Here is a 13,347-nt window from a genome sequence, read left to right as displayed (position 1 = left end):
TTAGCTAAAACAAAATGTTTAATTTTAAATTTTAATTAATATTAATTAGGTTTAATAACAAAAAAATCAAGGGATATTTGAATTTTTGTAAAAAATTAATGATTGAATTTTTGTAAAAAAATGTCTAATTATTAAAAGTAATATTCATCCACTAATTTTTAATTTTCATTCCTCAATAACCCATCAAGCCATTCATGCAATCTATTCTTCATTATTTCATTGAAAAGAACTAATAACCTATTTTCGTTATATCGCAAGTTCAAGCTTCTTAATACTTCCTTTTCCTGCCCTCTAGATAAATAAAGACACTCTTAAGATTAATTAAGATTATGCTAATAAAGATTAACTAGAGATAGAAAAAATTAAGAATTAATTAGATTAATTTATTAATTATACCCAATAAATACATATGCTAATTTTATATAGGTTCCATTTTCGCTTTTCTAATGAAAAGGTGAACTATATTTTTGTAAAAAAAAATTAAGAGGAAATAAGATTTTAAATATATCACATTTATGTCAAGTGGTAATTTTTAATTAAACTATTGCTGACAATTTTTTCTGTATTTTCTAAATAATTATAATATATAATTATCATAAAATTTAATTTCCTAAATACAATCCTTAATTAATTTGATATTTTAAATTTAAATGATCGAAAAACATTAATTACAAAATATAATTTTCATTCATTATAAAATTTTTTAATTTTTAATTAGAAAACTTTAATAACAATAAAATCAAAAATTCAGATTACTTAAAAAAAAATCATTTAATTAAATATTTTAAACACATTTACTGTAATTAAATTTAATATTTAATTACTGATAAATTGACAAATAAAAGACGTTTAGTTTCAAAATTTAATGAATATTTCAAAATTTAATGAATATATATATATTCTCCTACCTCATGCCGTTTTAACTCTTAGGAAACTTAGGCACAATTTGGTTTAAAATATTTATTTTTCAAGAAGTATAATATAAATGTATTTGATGTATAAATTAATTTCTTAAGAAGTAGTTTGTATTTAAATTATAAAAAATAATAATGTCCATAAAATAATTTAATGTTAACAAATTAAAAAATAAATTGATAAATTTATTATACTATTATACTTAATTAAAGAAGGGTAATTTATCAAACCCTATCTAAGTTACTTCCCTTGTACAAGTGAAATAAAATGTTTTATTTCCTAAAAGGTTAGTTTGATAATGTAAACTAAATAATACTATTTTTGTACTTTTCAAAATTTTCTATTTCTTTTGTGGACTTACCCTTAACCAAACAATACCTTAGGCTAAGGATACCATATGTCCAATATTTATTTATTTTTTAATATGTAAAAATTATAACGGAGATTCTATTTATTTCCAAATAAAAAATTTAGTATGCTTTTATTTGAACTAATAAAATGTTCAATAATATTATAATCCAGCAAACGATAGATAACAAATAAAAATGTTGAGATTAACAATCAACGATTTATTTTATATATATATATATATATATATATATATATATATATATATATATATATATATATATATATATATATGCGTGTGTGTGTGTGTAGTTTCAATATATACATTACCTACAAAATTTAAAGTTGCAGTGCAATTTCTTCTGAGTTTGAAGCCAATGGCAACTACTCCATTAATGGAAGACGTCACAGTGGATGGATCCGTTGACTACAAAAGCAGGCCGGCCCACCGATCAAGCTCCGGTGGATGGAGATCAGCATCATTCATCATAGGTAGGCCAAAGTGAATTTCTATCTTTCTTTCTTTCTTTCGACTCATAAAATCAACAATCAATAAAAAAAAAAAAAAGTGAAGCGATTGCTAAAACCAATTAATCTCTGTAGCTGTGGAAGTGGCGGAGAGATTTGCGTACTATGGGATATCTTCCAACCTTATATCTTACTTAACGAGTTCTCTTGGCCAGTCCACCGCAAGTGCGGCTGAGAGTGTCAACACTTGGTCGGGCACGGCAACTCTTCTGCCGCTTTTAGGAGGGTTTGTGGCGGATTCTTTTCTTGGCCGCTACCGCACTATCTTTTTTGCTTCTCTCATCTATATCTTGGTTAGTATCATTCTTCCTTTGATTAATTACTCTCTTGTAAGATGAGAGTTTCCGATTCTTGAGTCATTACTTCCAGATTTACAACTCATCATCTGAGAATTTCCATTAGAAATCTGAATTTTCTGTTTTCCATTTTTTTTTTCACTTTATTTATTATTTTGTAAAAAGAAATTTAGAAAAAAAAAGGGGGTAGGAGCAGGAGAATATAAAAATATCACGTGTGATAGCGTGCTCTGAATCACGTGGTTGTATTTTCAACGGGGTAATGATTTTGGTTTTTGAAAATCTCTTAATCCTGATATGGTATATGCAACAAGAACTACCTTAGGATTTCAAGCAAGTTGCAAAGAAATGTTCATTTCAGCATTGTATGAATTGCCAATGTTTCAATAGTGGAAATGACTTCCAGGGACTTGGCTTGTTGACTCTATCAGTTGCCCTAACTTCTACTGATGTTTCTGAATGTGAGAGCACCAAAAATGGCACATCATGTTCTCCCCCTTTGTTCCAAGTAATCCTATTCTTCTTCTCTCTGTATCTAGTAGCTGTTGGGCAAGGTGGGCACAAGCCTTGTGTTCAGGCTTTTGGAGCTGATCAATTTAATGCACTAGATCCAAAGGAGAGTGGAGCAAAGAGGTCATTTTTCAATTGGTGGTATTTTAGTTTTTCAGCAGGCATTAACTTATCACTTATAGTCGTAGTTTACATCCAAGAAAACCTTAATTGGGTTTTGGGATTTGGAATCCCCTGCATTGTGATGTTAGCCGCATTACTTGTTTTTTTGCTTGGAAGTAGAACTTATAGGTATAGTATCAAAGGAAATGAGCAAAATCCATTTATAAGAATTGGTAGGGTAATTGTCAGAGCGGCCCGGAATTGGCGAAGTGCTCCTTTAGGCTTAGCTGCAGAGGAAGAAACTTACATGTGCGATCAAAGTTCTGAGCAATTCAAGTAAGAGAACACAGGGATTTTGTTTTGTGGTTCAAAAAGTACTTAGTAACTGAAACTGCTTTACTTCTATAGAAAAAAAAAATCTCTAACCTAGCAATTTTGTCTACCATGGAAGGTTCCTCAACAAAGCATTGCTCGCCCCAGATAGTATAATGGAAGGTCAAGAGAAATGTCGTGTCAGCGACGTCAACGAAACAAAGGCATTGTTAAGACTTATTCCAATATGGGCTACAAGCTTGGCATATGCAATTGTGTTTTCACAAACAACTACTTTCTTTACAAAGCAAGGAGTTACAATGGACAGAACAATTTTCACAGGATTCAAAATTCCGGCTGCTTCACTTCAAACCTTTATTGGCTTTGCCATTATTCTCTTCATTCCTATATATGATCGTATTTTTGTCCCTCTAGCTAGATCTTTAACTGGGAATCCCTCTGGCATTACTATGCTTCAAAGAATTGGGACTGGAATGATTGTATCTGCTCTTTCTATGGCAATTGCAGCTTTAGTAGAGAAGAAAAGACTTAAAGTTGCTGAAGAGTATGGGATGGTTGATGAGCCAAATGCGACAATTCCCATGAGTATTTGGTGGTTGGTACCTCAGTATGTATTATGTGGTGTTGCTGATGTGTTCACCATTGTTGGCCTTCAGGAGTTTTTCTATGATCAAGTTCCAGAGGGATTGAGAAGTGTAGGTCTCTCACTCTACCTTAGTGTGATAGGTGTAGGAAACTTTCTAAGTAGTTTTCTTGTCTCTGTCATTGACAAGGCAACAGGTAAATACGGACATAGCTGGTTTGCTAACAATCTTAATAGGGCACATCTTGATCATTTTTATTGGTTACTTGCTGGACTTACTGTAGTAGGATTTCTTGCCTACTTGCATTTTGCTAGATCATACATTTATAAGAGGGCAAATGAAAGTTAAATGTGTTATTAGACTGCCTCTCCTGCTACTTTGAATTGTGATTGGCAGGATTTGTTAAGAATTATGTTGAAAAGACTAGAATTCTATGGATCTTAATCCATGTACATGCATCAATCTTTATAATCATACTTGATCATTGGTTAAAGTATACTCACATTTAAAATAAATTATACTCATAATCTCACAGTCCAAATATATCTGGTTTTTCGCAAAGAATTTCTCCAAGAAAAGTACAGAGAGATAGAACCTTTATATAACAGCTTTAACTATAAAATTTCACCGAATATTGCTTCATTATTATCTAATAGGGTTAGGTTTTTACTCTTTTACTATGAATAGAGTTTCAAATTTAGGATCTTTTTAGATATTAACACTATAACTTTATTTACTATGTGGTAATATCCACATCAACTTATGTGGGTATAGAGCGAATTGACTCATTATGGATGACTTCGGACCTTGATAGAATATCAAGGTCTATCAAGGTCTTGTTTGGCATTGAGGTTCTGTACATTTTATAAAAAAAAAAAAAAAATACTATTTTAAATGTTATTACAAAAAATAATTTAGAAAAATTATTTTATTATTCTCAAGTTTTTATATTTAGAAAGTTAATTTTAAATCAATTTTTAATACCTTTAACTATCATATTAAAAAAAGTATTTTTTTTCTCAACAGTTATTTTTACAGTAAAATCAAATAAGTCCTAAATCTTGATTTTTAGGTGAGGATTTCAATTCCATTGCTTTTAATTCTGAAAACCAAGGGGTTGCAGCTTTCATGCAGTCGCAAGTTTGGGAGTTCAAGTACTAGATGGAGGATTGTAGTCTAATTGATCTTGGTTTTACTGGACCTAACTTGAGGAACGGCTGGTTGGAGTTTTGTGCAATATGAGTTTTGGCATTCAGTTTCCCAAGGCTTCTTCCGCGTTTGGGCTCAAATCATCAGAATCTTCTACTTGGGCGAGTAAAAAATTATTCACAAGAAAATAATTTAATTGAATTATCGTGTAGTTATATTTAATTTTTATTTTTTTTAAAAAAATTTATTTTAAAATTAAAAAGAATAAATTTTTTTATTTTAAATATGAGAAATCAATCCAATTGGATTTTTATAAAATTTTACTTTTAAAATAAGGTTATTTTTCTACAGTGCGCCCTCAAATTTATAGATTTTTCACTGCTTGAATTGTCATGATAGATTCAATAAATTTCTAAAGTAGATTTGGGGTTTTTCAAGAGATTTATAATGTCGTATTGAATCTTTTCTAACGATGCTTCAATTATACCAAAAAGAGAGAAGAAAGATAGAGACAGAGAAAGGAAGAGATGACAGAAAGAAACGAAGATAAAAGAGCGAAGAAAGATGAGATGATAGACAGAAAAGCTCAGTTTGGCATTGAATTTCTGAAAATAAAAGTACCATTTTAAATGCTGTTGAGAGAAAAAATTTAGAAAAAATTATTTTGTTATGTTAGTGTTCTTATGATAAAAACTGATTAAATTTAATTTTTAATTATTTTTTAATACTCTTTAACTAGTATATTTAAAAAAATAATTTTTTCAGTAGTAGTTTCAATAACAATACCAAATAAGTCGAAGATGGGAGAGAGACAAAGGGGGAGCGGAGAACTTGTGTTTAATTTTAAATTAAAACTTGACTATTTGTTCTGACGAATTTTAAACGAAATTATTAAATTATTAATAAAATTAAATCTCATGAATATAATTATAAGTTTTAAAAATATGAAAATGAATTTGTGTATTTTACCAAACTTCATAAACTACACTAAAAGGTTAAAAAAAAAAAAAATGGAGAGGTGTCTAAGACAATCTTTGGTGCTTACTCTTACCAATGAGAAACATAAACAAAAGCAAAGTTCTAATAGTAAAAAAAAAATATTAATTTTAACTAATTCTTTTTCTTATCAATTTTATCATAATTTCTAATTTTTATGTCAAAATATTATTATTTTAAATAATATTGCTAACGATTTTAAATGTTATTACCTATTGATGTAACGGTTAATATAGTGAAAATATTATTATTTTATAGCCAGTTGCTAACTTGCCATAAACTTTAAATATTTTGAATTATAACCAATTTTATTTAATTATACTCAATGAATTAATTTTGACTTAACTTAGTAAGAAATTAATATTCTCTTATTTCATATAATTATTAAAAATTAATATTTATATAATTTATATTTAAAAAATAATTTTTCTTCTTTTTCTCCACTCATATATTCTTAAATACACATGGAAATAGATAAAATTTTATTATATTTTTAAAAATTATAAATTGATGTAATAACGTTGATCGATTCACAGTTCTGAATTTGCTCGGAATCCGGACCTTTGAGGGTCAGGCTCAGTCCCTCTCCCCAAACTTTGAACTAGACTGGACTGGACCGAAACTGGCAATTCAGATCGCTGGTTTGGTGCGGTTCGCCTGTTAAATTTGCTGGTGAATGCAGTGCGGAGTGGTGGTTAAGGAGAAAGAATAAGTATATTTGGTGTAGAGGAAAGAGAAATTTTTGAGTAACTTTAACATAAAATCAGAGAAATCAGATAAACTTCAAACTAGTAATCATGGCAGGGCCCAATTTGAAAAGGAGAAAGAAAAACAGATGAGTAGGAGACATGGGTGCAATACTATAGAGCCAGATGCCCGAGCTCTTGAATGGATGGAACACCGACGGCCCCGTTCCTCCTGGGAAGAAAGTAAGGCGGGAGGGGAGGACCGTAGAACTGGTAAAAAGTGTTTGATGATGTTTCCTTCACAATTCATCAATCATATCAGATCAGAGAGGTCTAAATGAAATTACATGAGTTGAACTTGTAATTAGAATTAAAGAACTCAAGACTCCACTTTCAACACCAAAATGTATAAGAAGATAAGCAATAAGATGTCCAAATCAAGCTAGTTCTTGATGATGAAACTATTGAAGTTACACGAGTTGAACTTATTATTGGAGTTACTTGATCAATGGCTAACCTAATTGGCAAGTGACTATTTTCATATTATTGATCATAATTGGTTTGGCGGAGTGAATCCCACAATCCTAATGTAGAAACCTAGACACAAGGCAAACACAGTGAACTGACTGTATTATGCATCAACTAATAAGGATACCATCAAACTAAGGGGGCCTCGTTCAGACTATCATTTATTGGAGCAATAAAAATGACCTTACATCTTCCTTAAAAAATGGAGAACAATAACACTGCGATTTGCAAGTACATTCAGAAATCAGTAAAATGAAAATGGACATTAACTTTTAAGTTAAATGCCATGGACCCTCTAGTTAGACAATCATCATAACCTAAACTGACTTTGCAGTATATAAGCTACCCCATTCAAGAGTGAAACATGAAATTAATGGCCTGGTGACAGAGAAGGAATGGTCCTTCATAGTTGAGTGAAGAGTCAAGAGTCCTGCAATTCTGGTCCCAACCACAGAATGCCATATTCAAAGCTCTTCCAATTTGTCATGAATGGCATGCAACAATAACAGAGATCTTAGAAACAGAGTTCATTACCTCCCACAATTTCATCCCTTTAATGTATAGCTCTAGGTTGGTTTCAAAGCCAGGTGTTCGCAAGAACACCCATTAAAGAAAAGCCAATCTAGACTTCAAATGTGAAAGGCAATTTGTATTATGTTTAACCTTAAAAGAAGATAAATAAGAGGAACAAACAAGAAGTATTGAAGAAAATAAAGTAAAACTAGCAATTTGGGCTAGCCAATGCCCAGTGGGGCTCCCTGTTCCTATTTCCTAGACCCCAGCTCCATTACTAAGATGTCCTGAAAACTGAAAAGTTAGACCATTCAAAAAAAGGGAGGTCCTTGAACAGGAGAAAAGGTGAAATTTCCATATCATATACTGCTTTTCCTAAGCAAAACCAATGTACAAGGTGCAAAAGGGACAGCAATTTTATCTTTTAGCTTCACTAAACTATCAGCAATTTTATCTTTTAGCTTCACTAAACTATCTATACTAGAAATGCTTCGACTTCCAAATCATCAAGCTGAATGATTTACTCTGCTCTTTGTACTGTAGTCTTAAACAAGAGAACGTACAACTTTTGATCCATTGAGAAATAGAGAAACCCTCCAACTGAATGTGTCACAAAGGATCCAAAACTTGTCCCCACAATGCAGTGCCATGCCGGCCCATAAACCCCATCAAACTCCTGCAGATGATAAGAAAAAACAGACCTTCATCAATTATCAATGACCAAACTCACAGAACCACAGCACAAAAACCTGCAAAAGAAATAAAATATTTACCAACCATAAAGTAATTTGTATAATTACCTTCTTGAGAGTGAGTGCAAGGGTCTTGGAGGTGAACTTTTCAAGACTGTCACAAGTCTTCCTTGCACAATCAACGGCATGGATCTGCATAAATGGAGGCATATCAACTGAGACCAATTTAGCACCATTATGAGCTAGAAAATCAGCCAACTCCACTTGTGAGCCACCGAAGGATCTTCTTCTGCCACCACGTAATGAAAATGTCATCCTCTTAATATCAAGCCCTTCAACTGGATCCTTAACTTCCTTATTATCCTTCACTGTGGCATGTATTTCCTTCTTTTTTTCAATCACTAGCATTTCCTGTCCTTTCTTCTTGTCCACCAACCCTTTAGATGATACTTTCTTGACCTTGTCTTTAGAATCTTCCTTTGTTGCAGCGACTCTGCTATCTTTTTCCCCAATTGATTCGATTCTTTTTTGGTATTGGTGCTTTGGCTTGAAGATTGAAAGCCTGGAGCCATCAAAATCAGCTGAAAGACTCATGGATTTAGCTTGCAAATGGGTGTCTACGCAAGGCGGTAGTGGATTCTTGGCAGGTTTCTGGGTAAATGTACTGAGTTTACGATTTGGGTTGAGTTTTGACAAGGGGTTTGACATGTGGAAATGTTTAGAAGGAATTGTATGATCTGGGTTTTTGCTGGTTGGGTGTCTAGAGATGGGTTTTGTGAGATTTTTGAGGTTAGGATCCATGGATGATGGATGGGAAAAGGGTCTGAGAATGCTAAGATGCGCCTGCAGGTGGCGTCGTGTGGTGTGCCATGTTATTATCTTAGGGGTGTGTGTTGCAGAGTTGGAGCAAGGAACATGGAAATGAGGGAAATGGAGGTGAAAAGCTTCGGTTTTGTGCCTGTCTGGTGGACCACATGGATCTAGATCAACCCAGCTGCCTGGTGCCATGGAATAAAAATGACTCAATTATTTTATATAATATTGTTGCTGTTATTTTTTTTTATCCTGGTCAAAGTAAATAATTTATGTGAAATGTTAATAGAATCTTATGCATGCATATGAATAGGAAGTAAATATTTTAAAAATTACACAAGAGGTAAGATAAAATCTAAGTAGATGTATATGAAAGTCATTGTGCAACTAATTTAACAATTAGCCCTCATTCTTCTCCCACTTTAGCGGTTCATCAATATGTGCAAGCCAACCAAGGCAGTAAATATTTATGCAACCGCATAACAAACTATGAGGTACAGGTACAGGACTATTTAATTTAACTATTAAATATATTGACAATTAAAGTTGTGTAGTTTTTAGTGTGAATCAAAAAATCAAATTTAGTCATTTCGATTCAATCAATTTGATTTTTTAATTTTATTCGTTCTATTCGATTTGAAAATTTGAACATATTTGATTTTTAGTTCGGTTCGATTCGATTTTTTATCGGTTAAAACCTATAAAACTGATTAAACCAAATAGTAAAATGGTTCAAATAATTTTTCAGCCCAATATGCATAAGCCTCAAAGCCCAAGATGCATAACCCAGCTAAAAAAAATAAAAATTCTAACATTTTCGGTTTAATGCAACAGAACCAAATCAAATCGATATTTTTCGGTTCGCTTCTCCTTAGGTGATCGGTTCGGTTCAGTTTGTATTTTTAAGTGATTCGGTTTTTCAGTTTTTAATATTCGGTTCGGTTCAAAACTGAACCGACCAAATACTCTCCTCTACTAATAATTATATTTTGTAAAACTATGTATAACTATTGTAATTAATTTATAAAATTACTAATAAAAGTATATATATTATGTAATTATTAATTTATTATAAAACATATATAAGAATTAAAAAAATTTTAATTTTTTAATATATATATATACACACACTTATTTGTATATGATATAATATTACTATAATATATTAATTTTTAATATATTGAGTTCTAAATTTTTTTATTTAAGAATATAAATAATAAAATTTTATAAAAATTTCATTTTTAATTATAATAAAGTTAATTTATATTATAATATTTTAAATTTTTTATTTAAAAATTTAATAAATAACTAGCTCTAAATAAATATTATGAAAAGATCCATAGATATTATTTTATAATATTTTAAAATAATGTTAGCAACACATATTTTATTGTTTTGAACAATGCATATTTTGATGGTAACAATAGTAATATCTATAAGGAAGGAATAACGTGTCAATCAAATCACTTATTGTTTTAAAGTAATAGTGTTTATATATATAAAAAAAAAATATACAGAAAATGCTTAAAGAAATATTACTATAATAAATTAACAATGGCAATAAAATCTTTTACTGCTTTTAAAAGTATTGTTCATAGAAAAAAATTGATAAAAGTGTAAAAAAATATTTATAATTTATCTTTATAATATGTGCATTTTAATTTCTATTGAAATAATTCTAATATATTATCATCAAGTTAATTGACAATTTAAAATAAAATTTAGTAGAAAAATTAAAACAAAAATAAAAAATAATTATAAGATAAAACTTACAAATTTAAATAAGAAAATAAATTAAAGTGATTATTTTATTTATATATATAATTCATTAATATAGTATTATAAATTAATTAAGGAAATAACAATATATTAATAAAAATTTAAATTATAAATTATGCAACGAATTTATTAATTTCATAAATAATAAATAAAATCATGTATTATTTTATTTATTAATGTATGTCCTTATCATTTATTTATTTTCATACATTGTAATAAATTAATAAATTTTAATAATTAGGTAAAATAATGGCATTAGAAGAGAAAAAGGTCATAAAAGAATAAAATTAAAATGCTTTCAGTTTCAATTGATATTGATAAATTATTTTAAAAGTTATGCACTCATCTTCTTTAGTTAATTCTTTTTACAAGAATTATTTTTTTTTTAAATATGGAAGTTATGATTTTTTTTAAAAAATATTTAATGATTTTAATTATTTTTTTATAAATTTTTATTTTATGTTACAATAAAAATATTTTTCACATATTATAATAAAGTAATAAAGTTTATTAATTAAGTAAAAAAATAGTCTTGGAAAAAAAGTGTCACGACCCAACCTATGGGCCGGACCAGCATTAGGACCTGGGCCAGCCTAAAGCCCCCGAGGCCCGTAGTAAGCCTTAACTATTCATTTACCCAACTCTAAGGCCCATTTGGGCCCAATTCCAAGAAACCAACCGGACAGAGTCCGGCCATAAAATGGACCTATCAACGGAGAGTTTTTGACTCACCCGACCTGTAAACACAATAAACAATCCATTGGGGAGCTCAGCTCACCCTCCACATACTCATATCATCATAATGATAAATGGGAGCTCAGCTCCCTCATCCAGTCCATCAAACATGCATATAATAATTTTACAGGTCCACAATAATAATTTAGTTTACAGACCCAAATCAAATAAACATTTCTAACACATGCGGAAATTCTAGGAGTAAATAAAATTACACAAATATTGATAAACAACCTGCGAGGAAAGGAAGCAGGTTAACCTCAAAAATATCCTCCTGTGGCCTGGAAAAATATTGAACAGGAGTGAGCGTTCGACTCAGAGAGTAAAATATCAATTTTAACCATAATCTCTATAACTATCTAAAACTAATGCACCCTGTAGAGTGAAATGCAACATCAACAACATTTTCACATCATAACATCAAAAAGGTAAATTTGGAGCACTCACGCACCCTGTAACATCAATCATAATATATGGGAGTGATCCCTATACTGACTCTCTTAAATCCAACACAGTGCCGTGAAGAACTCAGCTCGGACTTCCACTTAATAACCAAATCGGGGTCCCAGAGAAGAACTCAAGCCGTGTCTACCCCGAAGGACCGGGTCCCAGCGAAGATCTCAAGCCGTGTCTATCCGTCTTATCCATAGTCCACACCACATCACACGCACGCCAACGCACGCACACTGCTCCAAATTACCACAACAACATCCATGGCACGCTAACAGTTATGAATGCAACATAAATCGTGCCTAGAGTTTAACTACATAAATATATGCATAAAAGTGATGCATGGGCATGCTTGAACATATAATAATATCGAAATTACAATTAAAATTAATATTTTACTCACAGACTTGACGATGGTCACTGAGACGGCTGGGCGGAGGAAGAAGGCTGTCCCGGCTCACCTGACAATTTTATTACAATCATTTAATAAATTTGACTCAATACAAACAAAGAAAAAGACCAATACGTCCTAAGTCGTGCCGAAAATCCGGCAGAGTCTCCCCTATACCTAGGACCTACCCAACCTGCAAAAGGGCTCAAAACACACTTCTATATTTACAATCCATATGTCCACAACTCAATCACATCACACAGCCCCTCCTGGGCCCACCAAATCAATCATCCATCACAATATGTAAAATTTCAATTTAGTCCCTATAATTGATCATTTTTGCAAAAATTGCCCAAATAAGCTCTAAAAATTCTAAAACTTTGCCCCGGGGTCCTTAGCAATATTACTAAGCTATTGCAAAAAGAATCATAATTTTCTAAGCTACCACGAATATTTTATGGATTTTTAATCCTATTTAAGCACTAGAAAATTACGAAAAAGCAAGGTTCGGGTTTACCTTTGCCAATTCCGACTTCGGAACGCTCGACGTCGACAATGGGGGGCTAGCCAAAACCTCGGTCCAATTCGGAGACTTTTCCGGTAACGGGTCTGTCTGGCCGGAATTTCGCAGACCCGGTCAACTGTCCAATTTCCGCGAATCGCGGATACCTACACGAAGCCCATAACACGAGGGTTAGTACATAAATTTTTCAGAATTTTCTAAGCTCATTAAATATTCGGAAAAATACTGCGAAGTTCCGTGGGACCCACCGAAAAACGGTGTCGAAAAAATTTGAAATTTATGTCGCCGCGAAGCTCTCGACGAGTGGAGCGTGCTGGTACTCTCGGTTTTTTCGTGGGATTCACGATTTTCGAGAAATCTAGTCCAAAAGTCGAAATGGGCTAAAAACTTCCCGAGCAAAAATTGGACAAACCGCTCGATGGATTTCGGCGTTCTTGATGTCTATAGAAAGCTCTCGCTGAGTAGATGATTTTAGA

At 31.5% G+C, this 13,347-nt stretch overlaps 2 protein-coding genes across 2 annotated transcripts; one reads left to right on the top strand and one right to left on the bottom strand.

Moving 5' to 3' along the window:
- Positions 1 to 1,555: 1,555 nt before the first annotated feature.
- Positions 1,556 to 3,972, top strand: LOC110652611 (protein NRT1/ PTR FAMILY 5.10). Its single transcript, XM_021808225.2, has 4 exons — positions 1,556 to 1,755; positions 1,867 to 2,084; positions 2,494 to 3,035; positions 3,151 to 3,972. Exons 1-4 carry the CDS (start codon positions 1,641 to 1,643, stop codon positions 3,962 to 3,964), a joined length of 1,689 nt encoding a protein of 562 aa, XP_021663917.2. The 5' UTR covers positions 1,556 to 1,640; the 3' UTR covers positions 3,965 to 3,972.
- A 3,845-nt stretch (positions 3,973 to 7,817) lies between these two features.
- Positions 7,818 to 9,208, bottom strand: LOC110652610 (uncharacterized). The gene is made up of 2 exons (XM_021808224.2): positions 8,289 to 9,208; positions 7,818 to 8,164 (listed from the first exon to the last, which is right to left on the bottom strand). Exons 1-2 carry the CDS (start codon positions 9,186 to 9,188, stop codon positions 8,009 to 8,011), a joined length of 1,056 nt encoding a protein of 351 aa, XP_021663916.2. The 5' UTR covers positions 9,189 to 9,208; the 3' UTR covers positions 7,818 to 8,008.
- Between the last annotated feature and the right edge of the window lie 4,139 nt (positions 9,209 to 13,347).

The sequence above is a fragment of the Hevea brasiliensis genome, chromosome 12, assembly GCF_030052815.1.
Source record: "Hevea brasiliensis isolate MT/VB/25A 57/8 chromosome 12, ASM3005281v1, whole genome shotgun sequence".
Taxonomy (NCBI): domain Eukaryota; kingdom Viridiplantae; phylum Streptophyta; class Magnoliopsida; order Malpighiales; family Euphorbiaceae; genus Hevea; species Hevea brasiliensis.
Note: the sequence above shows the minus strand (reverse complement) of the source record. Positions and strands in the feature narration are given on the sequence as shown.